Source organism: Amphiprion ocellaris, chromosome 8, assembly GCF_022539595.1.
Source record: "Amphiprion ocellaris isolate individual 3 ecotype Okinawa chromosome 8, ASM2253959v1, whole genome shotgun sequence".
NCBI classification, from domain to species: domain Eukaryota; kingdom Metazoa; phylum Chordata; class Actinopteri; family Pomacentridae; genus Amphiprion; species Amphiprion ocellaris.
This window is the reverse complement of record NC_072773.1, coordinates 35,263,655-35,281,554: the sequence shown is the minus strand read 5'-3', so window position 1 is coordinate 35,281,554 and position 17,900 is coordinate 35,263,655. Positions and strand designations below refer to the sequence as shown.

Genomic DNA, 17,900 nt, shown 5'->3' with positions numbered 1-17,900 from the left:
AGGGCTCATATTGGAGCAAGTTATTTTTTTCAATTTTAAGTAGAAAACATCTTTGTGGCACAAACTGAATTAATGCACTTGCACTCCACTGATGTGCTTAGACAGCAATTACCAATAGATGGTGACAAATTTGCTTAAAATGTGCCTACATTAGATGAAGAAAAAGCCAACTTGTTCATTTTAAATCTCGAACCGGACTTCATTGCTACCTGACAGTGCAAACATTTTTTTCTGCAACAGTTTTAAAAATAAGAATTACAGTGATATATATCCTAAACAGGAAAGCAAAAGTGTCCAAAGCTATTTCATGATACTTGAAAAATAAGCTTGGATATTTAGTGTGCAGCTACATTTTATTTATTTAAAGAAATAGCTCCTTTCCCATTCCTTCCTGGGTGTGGTGTAGCAGCTTTTTCTGTATATTTGTACTCTTGTACTTGCTTATTTCAGAAAGTGTTTATATCCTTTCCTAAATCACTTCAAAACATCATATAAACACAACAGGATTAGAACATCTTTTTAACACTGCAGAATTTCATCATTTGCTTGTTTTTTTTGAAGTGATAAGAGTGAGCTCAGGCAGGCTACGGGCCAAAATGTCATATAAGACAAACAGCTGTTGCACATAACAAATCCACCAGAATCCACTGTCGTTTTATAATCTGTACTTTCATTACACTGCTGGTATTAACTTTTTGTTGAGTGAGCATTACAGCTTTGCTCCAAATAGAAATGATGACCGAATTAAACCATCTTCTGTGTGGAATATGTTCCAAACAGGCAGCTCCCAGCGACCATGTATTTCTGGTTGCCACTAGACCGAAATAAACACACATTCTTCTGCTGAATCCACATGCACCAGTCTGGTTTAGGTTAGAGCAGGAGGTATCTGTCTGCAGGAGCTGAGCGCTTTCTTCCTTCCTCTCATGTTTTTCAGTCGCCGTTAGATGAGTGCAGGAAAAGGGAGGGAAAACTTTGTGCAGGGAGTAGCCTCTGATGAACGCATTGATTCATTTTGCACGTCTGGCCTCGTACACCGTGTACGTGTTTACGGATACTGTATGTTACATGACACACGCCAAACACACACGTGAACATGCAGAGCTTCCTCATGTTTATGCCTGCGTGCCACATAGGCAAGCGGTTTGGAGTCTGATAATTAAAGATGAGACATGGACCTGCACTGGAAAAAATGCCCTTCTCAAAACAAGAAAAAAAACATATTTCAAGGAACTTTTACCTTGAAAAAAGTGAAAAAATCTGCCAAAAGAACAAGTGAAAAATGGCTTGGTAAGATTTCTTCAAATAAGATATGATATTTAGAATCTTGAGATCTTAAAATTAGCTGGGAAAACTTATTTTAAGCTCTATTTTATCAGGATTGTCAAGCTTAGGTGTTTAAAATAAGCCAGACATGCTAAAAAAAATTGTAGTTTTGCACTCAAAAATAGATCTTTGCTTTCATGTAACGTCCTAATTTGAGATGTATTAACCCTCCTGTTGTCTTCATTTATGGGCACCAAAAAATACTGTTTCCTTTTCTGAAAAAAAATCCCAAAAAAAATCTGCCAAAAAATTCCCCAAATTTCTGAAAATTTGCAAAACCTTCAGGAAGAAAACTCCAAAAATTCCTTAAAAGTTTCCCTAAAAGTTTCATTTTTAAAAAAATTCCCCAGATTTGGCAAGAAAATTCTTGTAAATATTTTCAAAAAATGAGCAAAAATCTTCCAAAAAAAATCCTAAAAATATCTAAAGTATATTGAGAGTGATTACATATATAATCACTTTATATAATCACAAACTTCTAATATTTTCTTTAAGAACATTCACATAAAAATCAACCAAAATCCAGCAAAGTTCGCTGGGTTTTGGTTGATTTTTATGTGAATGTTCTTAAAGAAACATTCTTTTTTAACATTTTTTTTCCACAAAAAAAATTTTCAAAAATTTCCTAAAAATGTTGAAAATGTGGACATCAGAAGTTTCACTGTGAAAATGTTTTTTTTCCCCCACATTTTCAAACTTTAAAATGGGTTAATTTGACCCGCAGGACGACACAAGGGTTAAACCTATTTTGAATTTTCTTATAAAATTCAACTCAAAACAAGATAATTTCAAGATTGTTTGACTTAAGATTTTTAAGCTGAAATGTCACTTGTTAAGTGAATTTATCTTAAATCAAGTGGGGTGAGATATTTTAACTAAAAATAAGACAGACTTGCTAAGATTTGGAGTTTTTGCAGTGTGTGTGCTGCTGTGTGTCACGACTCTTTTATGGTGTGTCTTAATAGCCGCCTTTGCTGAGACATTTTGCTGCTGCATGACTGTTCTAATGGCTTTAACATGTTGCTCAGAGGGCACAGAGTTGCTGATTTGTGCTGAGTGACTTTCTAAAAGCATGTAAGAGCACATGATCGCCGCCGGGCCCACCCAGGAAGTGACTCCACCCTGCAGAGATGTACAGAATTCCCCCCGTTTCGCCGAGGTGGGAGAGAGGGAGCTGTGGGCGAGCAGCTTCCCAGCCACGGCCCATAGCCTCTCCGTTTGCCCCTTCTCAAAAGACTCCATTGTTCCCAGAAGTGTGAGGCGAGGAGAGTGAGCTAAAGAGAGCTATGAAGCCCTGCCGTTGGGGCAGAGGCTGGGAGGGTGGGTGTTGGGCCGCTGCCTAAAACCACACGGAGGAGAGGGGAGGCCAGACACAGAGCATCTCTGTGCCACTCGCAGCCTGCTGTTGGAGCCCTGCCTCGGCTTAGCAGCACCGTATGAAAAAGCCCACAACACGACACAAAGAACACACCTAACTGTCAGAGGCTCAACGGACCCAGCGTTTCAAGGCCATATGCTGGTCCATATTTGGTGCTGTTAGTCTGGCGGCTGTGAAAAGGGGGCTGTTTTTTTTTTTTAATATCTGAAGCTTTACTTGAACGGTCCAATCAGAGCGGGCGGCTGGACGCGGCCCCTGTGGAAGCTTTTAATAATGTTTCTGTGCTGCACAACAGTAGCGAGCATTTTGACCTGACTCAAGAGCGAGCACAATGCCTCTGGATGACGCGCTCGCTTTTAGCTGTTTCCATGGTAACTACATAATCTAATTGAGGGGAAATGACAGTAAGCAGATATTTGAAATTGCTATGCAGGGATACTTTCATGCAACAAAGACACCTTTTAGTGAACAATTTAGCGAGATCTTTCCATGGAGTGTTTTTCAGTTTTTTTATTGAAACAGTATGAACAAAAACGCTGCAATTAAATAAAAGGCTTGAACGAATCAGACGGCACAAATTAAAGACCTAGAAGTGATAATATGTGGCGAAGCAGAAGGGAGGAAACAAACACGTCGTTGCAAACATTTGCAGTGTCTAAAAGCCTATTCATTAAACATTATACCACTCATTCAGTGCACATATTAAACAAGTCTGTAAAGCAAGCAGGGGTAAGTTGAGACTTCATTATCTGCAGACCCATTTAGCACACTTACAATTGCAAAAAATAACAATAAAACTGCCTAACACTGTGCACTGCGATGAAGTGCAACTGTGAAACGTCATCCTGTGCATGCAATGTGGGGTTAGCTCCAGTTAAAGGCTGGATGGCTGTTCTGGTAATCTAACTATGAACAGAATTACTATGAATACATTGTCAAGACACTGCTATTGCTGGCTGTGTGTGAGCCCTTATAATGAACAAGTCGTGTTGCTTTTTTCTTTGGAATGGGTGTCAGTTAAAAAGTAGAGTCAATTCACATTAATAATGCACTTCAAAAGTTAAAATCTTCCTAGCTAGCTAGAGAATACCAGAGACAGTGGCACAAACCCTTCTGCTAAATTTCACAGATATGTATTAGGTTTTTATATGTCAGTGTTAAAGTGGGCAGAATGTCACGTTACTCTTGCAAATGAGGGTGCCTTTTCCCCTCGCTGCTCGCCCTCACGACTGTTATGTCAGAGCAACTTCTGCACTCGGTGCTTTATACAGTTGGCCAACACATGTCAGGGATTCTGGCTACATGAGAAGATCTTCTAGCTGGTGCTCAGGGGTTGTTTTAGCCACAACAATAGCCTACGGCTGCCTGTACATACTGCGTATTCCATAATATCAAATGCTAACCTATGCAACTGCAACATATGAGAAAGTCATTAGCTGTATACTATGTAGTCCCCTTGCATTGTATATACATCCTGTGGAATTTGCAACAGTATTTCCTGCTTTCCTAATCCTGACTCTCTTTGTGGGTTTGATTTATATATATTTTTTGTCAGTATTTTCCATTTCTATATTCCTTTCCTCCAACTTCAGCATTAATCTAAGTCAGTCGCTACATCACTTTAAAAGGAGAGAATTTTCCCCTGGATGTCAGATAATCCCCCTTCTTCTCTCTCTCTCTTTTTCTCTATAAAATGCATTTGAAAAGCCCTGAAATTCTTTGTGACATCCTGCTGTCACCTTGTTTTGTTCTCTTCAAGGGAGTAAGGGGGCTGACGGAGCCTTTTATTATCAGCAGCTCCCAGGGATGGAGGAGGTAGCAGGGGAGGTGAGGATGTCGGCTCATGTAACCCCGTCTCATCTCACATACATGCAGTATATACATTAACACACACAAACCTCCCTCCCCCTCGGTTTCTTTTTTTTTTTTTTGGTTTGTTTGTTTTTTGGCAACAGTTCAGAGTCCTGGTTAGATTAATTCAGTTCTGGGATCGTGCTTGTTTTAATGATCAGAAATAACATCACAGTTCAGTAGTTCAGAATTTCCAGAACTTTGCACGCTCCTGCTGCTTGGCTGACTTTTTCCTCAAGGCCTGTGGGATAGAAAAAAAGAAGAGAGAGAGAGAGACAGTCAGTGAGGATTATTATGTTTATGGTTCATATTAACGTGAGGTTAATTAATTGGAGGATTTGTTACTTGCTATTTACTATTAATTTCTTCATTATCTGGGTAAATGGACGTTGACAATGGAAAAAAGGGTGATGAAAAAAGCTGGTTCGTAGATTTAATTAACAGATTAAAGATGTAGGACAATTTACCAAAAGGAAACAATATAAGAGGCTTAAAGGGGGAAACATTTGGTTTAACTTGCTTGGGAGAGGACAAGATTAGCTTTTAGGCTACATTTCTCTTTTTAGACGGGGATCTCAAGATGATACACTTTGAAATATGCTTTTTAATACACAAAATAGACAAAAATGAAAAAGACATTGATGGTTTGCACTTCTAATAAACACAAGCCCTCTGTTTCTGGGATCAAATCAAACAGGGAGTATAAATCCAGTTTACTTGGTGACCAAATACAGACTCTGAGTCAATAAACAAGTGACCTTTAACATGCCCAGTTTGTCACCATGAATGCCTGATTTTTCTCCTAGAAACATGAGACTGTGTCAGCAAAAGCAAAAGCAACCATTTGTCAGTGTTTTTTTGTTTTTAAGGAGGGGAGAAAGACATCTGTTAAACATCTGTAAATGAAAAGGTGGGCGAAAGGGTTAACAGTGATTAGCTGAAAGAATCAAATAGTTTGAAATTTACAGAAACCATAATGCTGTCTTTTTTGGCAGGTTTTTTGTTCTTGGCAGACCTGTGACACAAACAGAAATCCATCACCGTCAGCATTCATCGTCATTAGCATTAATCATTGTGTTCTCACAGGGGAGGGTGCAGTTCGTGGGAAATCTGTCACTTCGGAAGGATCTCATGAGAGGACGATCAAACGTGTGGTTGAAATGCGGTTCATGTCGAGCCTTTGAGGTCATCTTATCTCACGCAACAACTCTCATTTCACATCAGTGGTTTTGTCACTGATGACTGCGAGCATTTTGACTCCATATTTAGGGGAATCCAGAAGCTATGACTCATTACACGGCATGGATTCAAGCTGTCTGTGTGGTTATGAATGTAAATTAGAAATCAACTGATATGGGTTTTCCCAAGGCCGATACTGATGTCTATTATTGGTGATCTTGAAAGGCCAATAACTGATATTTGGAACCTGTTTACATTAAATGTAATGTTTTAACAGCATGTGACAGCAGTGAGCCTCTCATTCATAACTAGGCTTCTTCGTTAATAAGTGTGATTATCACTGAATATATAAAATAGAAATAGGAGTGATTAACCCTCCTGTTGTCCTCATTTACGGGCACCAAAAAATATTGTCAGAAAAAAAATTCAAAAATTCAGCAAAAAAAAATCCCCAAATTTCTGAAAATTTGCAAAGCCTTCAGGAAGAAAATTTAAATAATTCTTTAAAAATTTCCCTTAAGTGTTTTTTTTTTTAAAAAAATCCCCCAAATTTGGCAAGAAAATTCTTGTAAATATTTTCAAAAAATGAGTAAAAATCTTCCAAAAAAATATCTAAAGTGATTCCATATATATCAGTAAAACTTGTAATATTTTCTTTAAGAACATTCACAAAAAAATCAACCAAAATCCAGCAAAAATCAATGGATTTTGGTTGATTTTTTGTGAATGTTCTTAAAGAAACATTTTTAACATTTCTTTTTGACTACCAAAAAATGTTCAAAGCTTTCCCAAAAATGTTGAAAATGTGGACATCAGAAGTTTCACTGTGAATATATATTTTTTCCCCACATTTTCAAACTTTAAACCAGGTCAATTTTGACCCGCAGGACGACACGAGGGTTAAAATAGGATTGATCAGTTTGTCTCCTGCAGCTACATCTGCAGTTCTTCTGTTTTCTTACTCTTTCTATCATTTTTATTATTGTCCACTAAGGTCCAGATCTTAAAGCATTATTAGTAATTGTTTTCCAGAGTTTGTTTCAGGTTAATCTGTGGCTGCTTTCTAACTTAGCTGCTAGCCATTAGCGTAGCTTTAGCCACTGTGAAAGTAGTTAATTATCTGGTTGTGTTTCTTGTTCGGTTCTTTGCCTTTTCTGCTTGAGAGACATTCCTGAGACCACAGAGTGACAGAGAGGAGGCTGCATCAGACCTGAAGTAGCTCATTTATCAATAATTGGTCAATAAAAATGACAATACCGATAATTGGTACAATACCAAATATTGTCTCTGTAAATTGACCGGGCCGATAATCAGTCTATCCCTGATGTCTGTCCAACTGAAGAGATGAGGTACTTACGAGTATTTGCCCATCCTCCTCACCACGGCGATCACCACGGCGATGACGATGACAACCGCCAGCAGGGCGCCGATCACGATGCCGACTACCTGACCAGAGCTCAGGCCATCTGTGAGACAAGAGTTAGTCCATTTGTCAGACTTAATTATCCTTAAATCGCATCAAGAATGAGGAAGAATGGATCAAATGCCATCTGAGAAGGTCAGGGAAAGACAATACGATGGAATAGAGTCACATCTGGAGGGATGCACGGCTTGTAAACCATCTATGGCATTGCAAACCTCATCACATCTGACCTCAGATCTGTACGCTCTGCCAGCTTCCTCACCTTCTGAGCCCTCCTCAACGACAACTTCCTCATTTGTCTCCACGGCCGCCGTCGCCTCGGCTGGAACGTCTGGAACCTCTGCAGCCTCGGTCGGGGCTTCGGTCACGACAGGAGCGTCGGTGACGAGGGGTTCTGGTGCCGCTGCAGTAGAAGCAACGGGGCCTTCTGTCTCAGCCACGGCCTCTTCCATGATGACCGTGGTTGCAGGTGCTGCCTCGGTGACAACCTCTGTCATGAGTTCTTCAGGGGCTGCCGCCGGTTCGGTGGCAGGGGGCCCGGTGACAAGAGTGATAAGTTCCTCTTTTGCAGCATTGGTGGCATCAGGGACGGCTGCTGTCACTGGGATCTCTTCGGTGGTGTCTGCAGGGAGCTCTGTGGGGCCTGGGGAGAGGAATCAGTGGAAAGATCACAGTTTAATGTAGAGCTTTTCTTTCTCCAGTCTTGTCTCATTTCAGCTGGATCTTCTTGTTTCTAAAAAGAAGGGAGTTTGACTTCTTCACTGGAAATTCTGGTATCTCTAACACTTGTTTTTGAAGGGGGATATATAAATAAAGTTAATATTATCATTAAGTCGCATGTGGGTACAAACGCAATCTGTTGTTGCGCATACAAGTGTATTTTTGGTGTCTATATGTTGTGTTACACTGCTTATGGTGCTGCTGAGATCAAATGGGTTGAAAAAAGCCAAAAACTGTGTCATGGTTTCCAAAGAACAAAACTGAAAGGTTGATTTTCAGCATTAATAGCATCGAATTGTAATTAGATTTTTGTCAATTTATAGTGCTGCTGAGATTTAACAGGTTAGAAAAGGGCAAAAAAAAAGCGTAATGGCTGTAAAAAAAGTAAACCTGAGAGGAAAATGTTCAATATTGAAAACATATCAAATTTTAATTAGCTTTTTAGGCAATTTGGATGAAATATTGCTATTGTTAACACTGCAATATATTGCTATAGTTATATATTTTCAAAAGTCAAGGTAATGTTTGCTTATAGATTTATTTCAGACATGCCAATTCAATTCAGTTCAGCTGTATTTAAATAGGGCCAATTCACAACATCCATCCATCCATCCATCCATTATCTATACACTGCTTAATCCTCACTAGGGTCATGGGGGGGGCTGGAGTCTATCCCAGCTGACTCAGGTGAAGGCAGGGGACACCCTAGACAGGTCACCAGTCTGTCACAGGGCTACATACAGAGACAAACAATCACTCTCACATTCACACCTACGGGCAATTTAGAATGATCAATTAACCTCAGCATATTTTTGGACTGTGGGAGGAAGCCGGAGTACCCGGAGAAAACCCACGCATGCACAGGGAGAACATGCAAACTCCATGCAGAAAGATCCCGGGAAAGCCGGGACGCGAACCAGGGACCTTCTTGCTGCAAGGCGAAAGTGCTAACCACTACACCACTGTGCAGCCCCAATTCACAACATATGTTATCTAATAGCACTTCATATAGACAGACAGCAGAGAATCCAATGGGAAAAAACACACATATTTTGCACTTTTCTACTTGTTCCTCACTTATTTTTGTGATCAAGAGTTTGACATTCCTGACCTACCCTCCAGTAAAAGACACAAACCTATAGACTCACAGGAAGACAAAATATGACCGAATTGATGAAGAGAGATTCTTTGGCCACAATACCATCAAGGCAAAAAATTAAAAGGAGTCACACTAAATGAAAAACGTACAACCTATTGAGTTGCTACAACCATTCTACACATGATAACTGTGAACAGTATTACTATATCTTAATATGTGAACTCTATATTGATGCGAAAGGATAATAAATTGTGTACTTTCCTGCCTTTTCAATGGCCATATTTAGGGCAGTAATGGTGCAAAAACTTCCCCTGTCTGTCAGTCTGGGTGCAAAAAAGGTCAAAAATGACCAAACCAAATGTTTGCATTCTTCCCTGACATCACAAAGTCGCGACTTGACCTTTTCCTCTTTCGTAACGGTTCTCCCATCGTCGACACGTGGTCGCCCAGACATCGTGTCCAACACCACCCAGTGACCTCACAAAATCTACATCCTCCCTCCCCTCCTCCACCGCTCCATCCTTCAGGGCTGTTTGCGTACATTCATGCCACATCCTCTGCCTCATTTCCTGTGGAGGGAGCCGCTGCAGCGCGGGAAAGCCTTGTTAACCCTCGGCTCGCTTAATATGTGCAATCATCGAGGGTGGGGCTGCAGGGACAACGCCTGAACAACGTGTGAGAAACAACACAACTGGATGAGCTGCAGTTTTTCTAAAGACTTTCTCAGCAGAACTAAACCTGCTCATGAAACAGAAAAGTAGTGAAGTGTAGTGAATCTTGAGTCATTTTCAGCTTTTTCTAACATCCAAAGACAGGTTCCAGAAGTCCATCTGTGCTCGCAGTGAAATAGAAGCTCCCATTTTGTCCTGAGCATGTAAAGGCATCTACTTATCCTTCTGTCTTTCATCAAGGCCTGGACGATGAACCGGCCCGGGTTCAAACTAATCATTTCCCTCCAATAAGCCTCGCTCCATCTCCCCATGTTCGACATCCCTCCAGCCACAACTGAAAGCTCAGCCTGGACAGCGCTGCTTCCAAATTAAGGAGGCAGATTTCACAAAATTACAGTCTGCAGTTAACTTTCCACTGACAAGATGTTGGCCTGAAATTTGCTTCTTTGCTTTGGAAAAGTAAAAAAACCTACTTATCCTTGAAAGCTTTCTCAGTGCAGAGAGCAGAAGTGAGTCCTCTAAACTTAGCGTCTGACATCATGCTCTCTTCATGCCCGTTCTGTCCACTTCTTTCTAAATACTTGAAATAATAGCGAATACTTTACCCGGGGTAAAAATAACTCTGAATGGTCTGCTCTGACAACCGGTGCGTTCATTAGCAACAGGCGGGTAAATATAACAAAACATTTGTTCCCACTATGGCAGACTATTGGAGGGGGTTTTCAAGTGGCGGCTCGGACTGTTTGTTTGGAACGTCTGTAAGCGATGATAAAACGCTCTGCGCTTCACAGCGTATGGACGTCCACTATGTGTAATCGCCCCCTCGACCTCCACTAACAATTGCTTCATTATGTGTACAGTTCCCACAATTAGCTCTGAGTAGTGTTTCCTCTGCGGCGTGCAAACTCTACTGCAGCTGTTAGTGAGTAACCGTTGCAGCCTGCATCCCCTCTGCTGTCATTTTCCTTTTAATCTACTCTTATCTTCCTGTGTGTGATTCTGCCACTCCCCGAGGAGAGGTTTGCTGCTGAGAATCCCTGGAGGAAAAGAAGTAGGGCGGCCAGATGGGAAAGCGAAAGGGTGGAGGGCAGCTCTGAGGGAATGTCTTAAAGCAGGGGTGTCAAACATGCGGCCCGCGGGCCAAAAGCGGCCTGCCAAAGGGTGGAATCCGGCCCGCGAGACGACTTTTTAATGTGCAAAAATTACACAGAAGACATTAACTGCAGATTGTACATTTGTGAAACTATAAATTTAAAATAATTTATGGACCATGGCAAGTTGTTTTGATCAAAAAGTTAAATATTAGATTGCTCATTGTTTGTCGTTTTGTGTCTTGTTTTTGTAATATTTTTTTCTTGTTTTTTTGTCTGTATTTTGTCGTTTGTCTCATGTTTTTTGTCATTTTGCATTTCCTTTTTGTCTTATTTGTCTTTTTTGCCTGTCTTTTTTGTCACTTTGTAACTTTTTGTCTCTTTTTTGTTTTGTTTTGTATCGTTTGTCTCATGTTTTTGTCATTTTATTTCTTTTTTTGTCATTTTGCATTTCCTTTGTGTCTTGCTTGTCTTTTGTGTCTAATTTTTTGTTTTGCTTTTCGTTTTTTTCATTTTTTCTCTCATTTGTGCAATTTTTTTGTATTTTTTTGTCATTTTGTGTCTTTTTTGCCACTTTGTAACTTTTATCAAATTTCTTGTCTCTTTTTGTTGTTTTGTTTCGTGTCGTTTGTCTTTTTTGTCATTTTGTGTCTTGTTTTTGTAATATTTTGTCTTTTCTTTGTTGTTTTTGTCTGTATTTTGTTGTTTGTCTCACGTTTTTGTCGTTATGTTTCTGTTTTTTGTCTTTTTGTATTTCCTTTTTGTCTTGCTCGTCTTTTGTGTCTAATTTTTTGTCATTTTGTTTCTTGGTTTTTCCATTTTTTGTCTCATTTGTGTAATTTTTTGTCTCATTTTTGTCATTTTGTGTCTTTTTTGTTGCTTTGTAACTTCTAATTTTTTTTGTCTTTTTTTTAGTTTTGTTTAATGTCGTTCGTCTTATTTTTTGTCGTTTTGTGTCTTGTTTTTGTAATATTTTCTCATTTTTGTTGGTTTTTGTCTGTATTTTGTCTCATGTTTTTATTGTTTTGTTTCTGTTTTTTGCCATTTTGCATTTCCTTTTTGTCTCGCTTGTCTTTTGTGTCTAATTTTTTGTCGTTTTGTTTCTTGCTTTTTTCATTTTTTGTCTCATCTGTGCAATTTTTTGTCTTGTTTTTGTCATTTTGTGTCTTTTTTGGCACTTTGTAATTTTTTTTGTCTAATTTTTAATATCTCTTTTTTGTTTTGTTTCGTGTCATTTGTCTCATTTTTTGTCATACTGTGTCTTGTTTTTGTAATATTTTGTCTTGTTTTTGATGTTTTTTGTCTTGTTTTGTCTGACTTTTGTCGAGTTGATCACACAGTAAAATACTGCATCATTCAGTTCCAGATAGCTGTGACTAAATGTTGTGTTCCTTAGTCGACACTCTGTGATCTGGAAGTTGTGTTGTGGAAATGAGAAACTGAGGCTGAATGTTACTGGAATTCAACTCATTTTTCTTAAGAAATTTCAGGTTGTTCATTATGTTTTGTAAAAAGATAATTCCTTAAATGTGAACATTTTCAAAACTTACATTTTAGCACTAAAACAAAGGGAAAATGTGGAGTTGTGGTTATTTATTGGTTACTATGCTGTGATTTTACTGGTCCGGCCCACTGGTCTCTGGACTCTGTCTTAAAGCTTCACCTGGTCTGTCTCTGATTTGCCGTCTGCACTTCCAGCAGGATGTGTGACCGTGTCTAGTGGTTAATATGTCGGCGGCTCCGTGTTAATCCTCAGGGGGCTCAGAGACGAGGAGCCGGACCACAGATGCTCTTAAGGGTTTCTGAGGCTTTTAGTCCAGTTAAGGGAGAGTTTCTGCACACCTCGCGCCTCTCATGTGTCTAATGATGAGCAGCCACTAACAGGACAAACATAACTCTGTCGTTGTCCTTGTTATTCCTGACCTTAAGTGGGGCACTTCCTCATATTCATTTCCATGTCAAGCATGCCTGAAACATCATCCTGTCCTCAGCAGGGGTTAGCAAGTGCTTTAGGGGCTTTAAAGGGCTGCTGGACTCAAACTACAAAAACATTTACCTCAAGTAACTTATTAAAATAAAGAAAAAAGTTAGATGTGATTTAATTTTTCTATTTTATTTCATTTTATTGACATTATTTTTTCTCTGATTGATGACTTGATTATTTTAATCTATTCTGTTGGTGTTTCTTGTCTAAGACTGATGATGATTTGATTATTTTAGTCTACTTCATTTCATTCTATTGTCTTTTTTTTTTATCTATGAGTGATTAGGATTTTATTATTTTAATCTATTTTTTTTTAAATTTCATTTCATATTTTTTTTGTTTTTGAATGATGTTGATTTGATTATTTGAATCTATATTATTTTATATTTTATATATATTTCATCATCATTTTCTGTCTATGACTGATGATTTGGTTGTTTTAGTCAATTTTATTTTTATTTTATCAATATGTTTTTAGTTTATGACAAAACATTTGATTTTATTTTACTCGATTTTATTTTTTAATTTAATTTCATCATCATATTTTTGTCTTTTATTAATCTGTATCATAATTTATCCCCATAATTTTTGTTAATGACTGATTTTATTTTAATCAGTTTTTTTGATTTATTGTCACATTTATTGTCCATGACTGATGATGATTTGATTATATCAATCTATTTTATTTCAATTTATCACAATTTTTTGTGATGTTAATCTTAATTTTTTCTATTTTATTTCACTTCATTTCCTTTTATTGTCATATTTTTTTGTTCTTGATAATTTATTTTTAATATTTCTTTTCATCATCATATTTTACTATTGAGAGGTTTGAATGTGGTGCAGTCAGCAGTACACCATAATGATATGCAATTAGGGACGATTAGGGACAAACTGCCCTTTGGGGATAATAAAGATTAAGTTTGTGGATAAACAGGACACGCACACAAAAAAATTGATTTCACATTAAAAAAATAAACACACCACAATCATTTCTGACCCCAAAGGATCAGTTCCGAGTTTCTCTAAAAGACTTTTTGTGGGAAAGGAAGGATGAGGAGTTTAAAAGGCAGCCGGGCAGGGAAGGACTGAGAGAAAAGTGGTGGAAATGATACAGAGCTGGAGGGGTCTGACATGAAGAAAAACCTACAGAGAGAGTGAAGAGAAGGAGGGACGCATGGATGTGAGACGGGACAGGAGGGAGTAGCAGCTTCCATCCATTACGATCCCAATCAGCTAAAGGCCTCCTGCTTGTGTTGCTGCTAATTCACCGTGTGGGAGTCGGACTGCGTCCACCTTCGGAGCCCTGGAATGTTTTTGTGGTGCTGAAGGAGGGAAACGAGGGCAGATACAGGCGCCCAACATGAGATGCTGTTACCCTCCCCCGCCAAAACCAGTAAGAGTCATCTCTAAAGATACTGGTGCTGTGCCATGCAGCGCACCCACTGGGGATTTTAAACAGGAGACAGGCCAGAGTGGAAAATTCTCAGCCGGTGTCGTCAGCGATGCACAGGAACTGATGTTTTCCCTCTTCCTGGTATGACTTGGGTAAAAGAACATTTCTGTGAGGAACCTGGACATCCTAGAAATGTCAAAATAAACACGTGTCATCACTCCGACTTGCTCCATTTTTCAAACCAAACTAAACACTCGAGATAAAATTAAACCCTCCTGACCTCTACCAGTTTATCAAGCAGGCGTCTTAATGCACTCCTAATCTCGCTAACCTTCAAATCCAAACTCCCACATCATAAAACACTCACCCGGTTGCATAAGTGTTCATTTGTCAGCAGCAGCAGCACCACTACTTCTGTTTTTTTCTTCTGTTTTCTAATTTTCTCCTGCACCATGTCTCACCTCGCAGCCCACGTAGGTGCTACTGATATGAGACATTTGTGTCTGGACTCACAGAGAAGGCACCAGGAGTCTCCACAGGGAGGTTTGAGAGGCTCTGCTGCTGAGGTAGTCGTGATCTGACAGAAGCCTCAGGTCTGCAGGGTGTGGTGGAGGCCAAACAGCCTCTCAGCCTCCTTTTCCATAAACAGATGTTTCTCTTTCATTGCGGAAATTTTTAAAGCATGACTGGGCGCTTTTTTCTTCCTGCCTAAAACGAGACTCATGCGAAGCGCTCCGTCCTCCTTCCTCCTCGTCCCTCTTTACTGGCATGTGTCTCATATTTGGAGCGTGAGCGCAACATTTGAGTCATTTCTTAGAGCGGCCGTGGACAAAGGCCATTGACCTCTCCCTTCAGCGGCCAGATGTGACGGCGGTGTTATTGGCCCGGCGAGGCAGACAAAACTCATTAAGAAGGAGACCAGGAGGAGGGCTTTTTTTTTTTTTTTTTTTTTTAACAGGATTCATGGGGCTTCCTAGTTAAGAGAGCTGAGGCGATGGGGTTAAAAGACCCCATTTAAGAGGGCACGGATGAGGAAGGAGCGGAGTTGAGAAGCGTTCTGAAAGTTTTCAGAGTAAACCTCCATGGAAATGGTGCAGGCATGTCGTCTGGTAAAGGTTGTTGCTTAAAAATAGACCCCTCTACTGTTCCCCTCCCGGTGCCTATACCAACTCCGTCTCCCAGGGTTAGGCTCATCAAGTTGGAACAGGGGAAAGGGGGCAGCGAGTCGAGGGGGAAGGCTGGAGAGGAGGGGAAGGTGGGGGTTTTAAGTGGTAAAGCTTGATACCCCACCAAAGATGGGTAAATGCCAAGGGGTGGCGCAGCACACGGACTGACAACACACGGGTAGGGGAGGGTGGGGCACCTCTTAAATCTCATCGTCTCTCATCCATATGACCCTCTTAAATATAGAGCCTTCCTCTATTAATACACTCACGCGAAGCAGCCCTGCCCTGCCCTCCAGCCCTCCGCCACACCCCCCTCCCCGCTGAACGCTGCCTCTCCTGGGCGACCCCTGGTCAGCGCAAAGGGAAGGAAGCACAGAAAGAATAAAGGAAGGAAAAACCTGCAAACTGGGGAGAAAGACAGGAGACGGAGCAGAGACATAAAGAATAAAAAATATAAAGAAAAGGAGGAAAGTAGCTGCAGCAGGAGGGAGAGAAAGGACAGAATGAGGGGTAAAATGAGAGGAAGCAGTGGATAGGCTTTCAGATAAATGTGTACGGTGTCCGTTACAGTTTACAGTCCCCCCCCCACCCACCTCCCTGCATATGAGCACTGTTTTGGGAGGCTTCCAAAGGATATTCCCTTCTTCTCTTAGCCAGTGCCAAGAATTTACAGACACGAGGCAGCAGAGCTCCTGCTATTACATCATGTTTTCCCCTCGTGTCTCAAATGCCTCGAATCAAACTTTTCCTGCTGTCCGGTGCTCAGGAGTGGGAACAAGCGTGGAAAGAAACACAGCAAGGCGGGATGAGGTTATCTGTTAAACTTAACATACAGCATCCATTTAGCGTTTAAATAATATATTCGTTTAAAAAGATGCTGCTTTTGTGTCAGTGATTCTCATCTACAGCGGGCTCAAAAGACAGCAAAAATCAGCATTAAGTGACAATATTTCAATCAAAATATTAAAATGATTAAAGGTGTGTGAAGATTTAAACAAAAACAATCTAATTAACTGTATTTATTGATAAAAAAAATTAAAACTGGAGCTTTTCTTGAACCACTTGAACGCAGCGTCTGGAGTGTTATCATTCACACAACAGGATTAAAGCAGACAAAGAGTGGAGTGGTGTGGGCACATGGAGGCAGAGAGGGGACACAGTGTGCTAACAGCAGCACACAGTTCACTTACTTGCACGAGTGAAGGCACAGAAAGGGCCGGCCAGGGCCAGGAGGAGCAGCAGCTGAACTTTCATCGTGAGGGAAAAACTTCTTCTTCTCCTGCGATCTTCTCTCCGGTCAAAAAGCTTTCAGGGGAGTCCCTCGGGGGCAAAGAGCACGACACCGGAGACCCTCGCACACGCCAGACACGCTCACCGACAGGCCTCTCCGCAGGGAAAACCGGTGAGGACGGACCAAAAAATAAACAAACAGATGTTCGGAGGGGAAGTTCTGGGAAAGAGATCCTGCTTCTTCTTTTTTTTTCAACCTGAGGAGGTGAAGATGGAGCCGGTGAATTGGTCGCTGTGGAGGGAGAAGAAGGAGTGGTGGAGGGATGTGGAGAGGACAAGAGAAAAGAGAGGAGCCCTGGCCACTTGGAGGAAGTGTAAGGAGAGAGAGAGAGAGAGAGGGAATGGCACACAGCAGGAGAGAGAGGGAAAAGAGGGTGCGTTTGAGTGGAGGAGGGGTGCTGGTACTGGTGGTGGTGGTGGTGGTGGTGGTGGTGGTGGTGGGCTGGGCGGGCTGTGGAGCAAAGGGGCAGGTTAGGTTGGGGAGGAGGGCGTCTGGATAGGGGCAGTTAGACGGGTCCGGCCCTGTGGAAGCTCTCCTCTCGGTGCCCAGCCCTCCTGTTTGCAAACCCTGCAATATCAGCAGCACACACACACACACACACACACACACACACACACACACACACACACTTGGAAATAGACCGTTGGACTTATTTATCAAGACAAAACAGGCACTCCAAACTACAACTGGGTGGCTCAGACCATTAGAAAGCATTTCTGAATGAATGGAGAGAGATGTAAACAGAGCTTCCTCAAATAATCCTTAATCACACGTTTGAGAGCCAAGTAGGTGTAGATGTTAGTTGCTGAACTGTTAATAAAAGAAAGAGACACTCATCTGCGGGGCGTTTTGGATTAATCCGCTAAAACGTCACTCTTGTTCTTGGCAGCGTGCGTCTGCGGCTCGTACACAGTAGCGGGAGAAAGCTGCTTTTTAAACAGTTTGCCAATGAAAAGGGGCTGTAAATACAGTTAGAACATTGTGTGACTTTCACACGGGCGAGCATGGGTGGTCTGCCGGTGTTACATGCGATACAGGACAAACAAACTGTTGCTTGGCACTAGGCTGACACCTGTTGGACGACGAGCTGCGAGGGGCAAAACGCCACAAAAGTCCAGGTGGATGAAGTCATTCCAACCACTAAAAAGTGAACATCTTCATCATTAAATTTAAAGCATAACTGCAAAACAGGAGCTGCATGTCAGATTCAGACACACAGCAGCATCATTTAAAGCAGGCGTGTCAAACTCATCTTAGTTCAGGCCACAATCTGATCTCTAGAGGGCCAGACCAGTAAAATCATAACATAATAACCAATAAATAAC

The 17,900-nt window shown here is 40.9% G+C and overlaps 1 protein-coding gene across 2 annotated transcripts; it reads right to left on the bottom strand.

Moving 5' to 3' along the window:
* Nucleotides 1-3,199: 3,199 nt before the first annotated feature.
* Nucleotides 3,200-17,113, bottom strand: si:ch211-156j16.1 (uncharacterized protein LOC564557 homolog). Of its 2 annotated transcripts, XM_035941220.2 has the most exons (5): nt 16,475-17,113; nt 7,420-7,800; nt 7,092-7,200; nt 5,522-5,570; nt 3,200-4,796 (listed from the first exon to the last, which is right to left on the bottom strand). In XM_035941220.2, exons 1-5 carry the CDS (start codon nt 16,536-16,538, stop codon nt 4,740-4,742), a joined length of 660 nt encoding a protein of 219 aa, XP_035797113.1. In that variant the 5' UTR covers nt 16,539-17,113; the 3' UTR covers nt 3,200-4,739. The 2 variants fall into 2 exon arrangements, with proteins under 2 accessions (XP_035797113.1, XP_023150472.1); XM_023294704.3 differs by lacking the exon at nt 5,522-5,570 and having other exon boundaries at nt 16,475-16,992.
* Nucleotides 17,114-17,900: the final 787 nt, after the last annotated feature.

Coding starts and splice junctions, on each gene's coding strand:
- si:ch211-156j16.1 (XM_035941220.2), bottom strand. CDS start 16,538: ATGAAAGTTCAGCTGCTGCTCCTCCTGGCCCTGGCCGGCCCTTTCTGT. Junction 7,801..16,474: donor CTGTGCCTTCACTCGTGCAA/GTAAGTGAACTG, acceptor TCCTCTCCCCAG/GCCCCACAGAGCTCCCTGCA. Junction 4,797..5,521: donor AAGACAGCATTATGGTTTCT/GTAAATTTCAAA, acceptor TCTATCCCACAG/GCCTTGAGGAAAAAGTCAGC.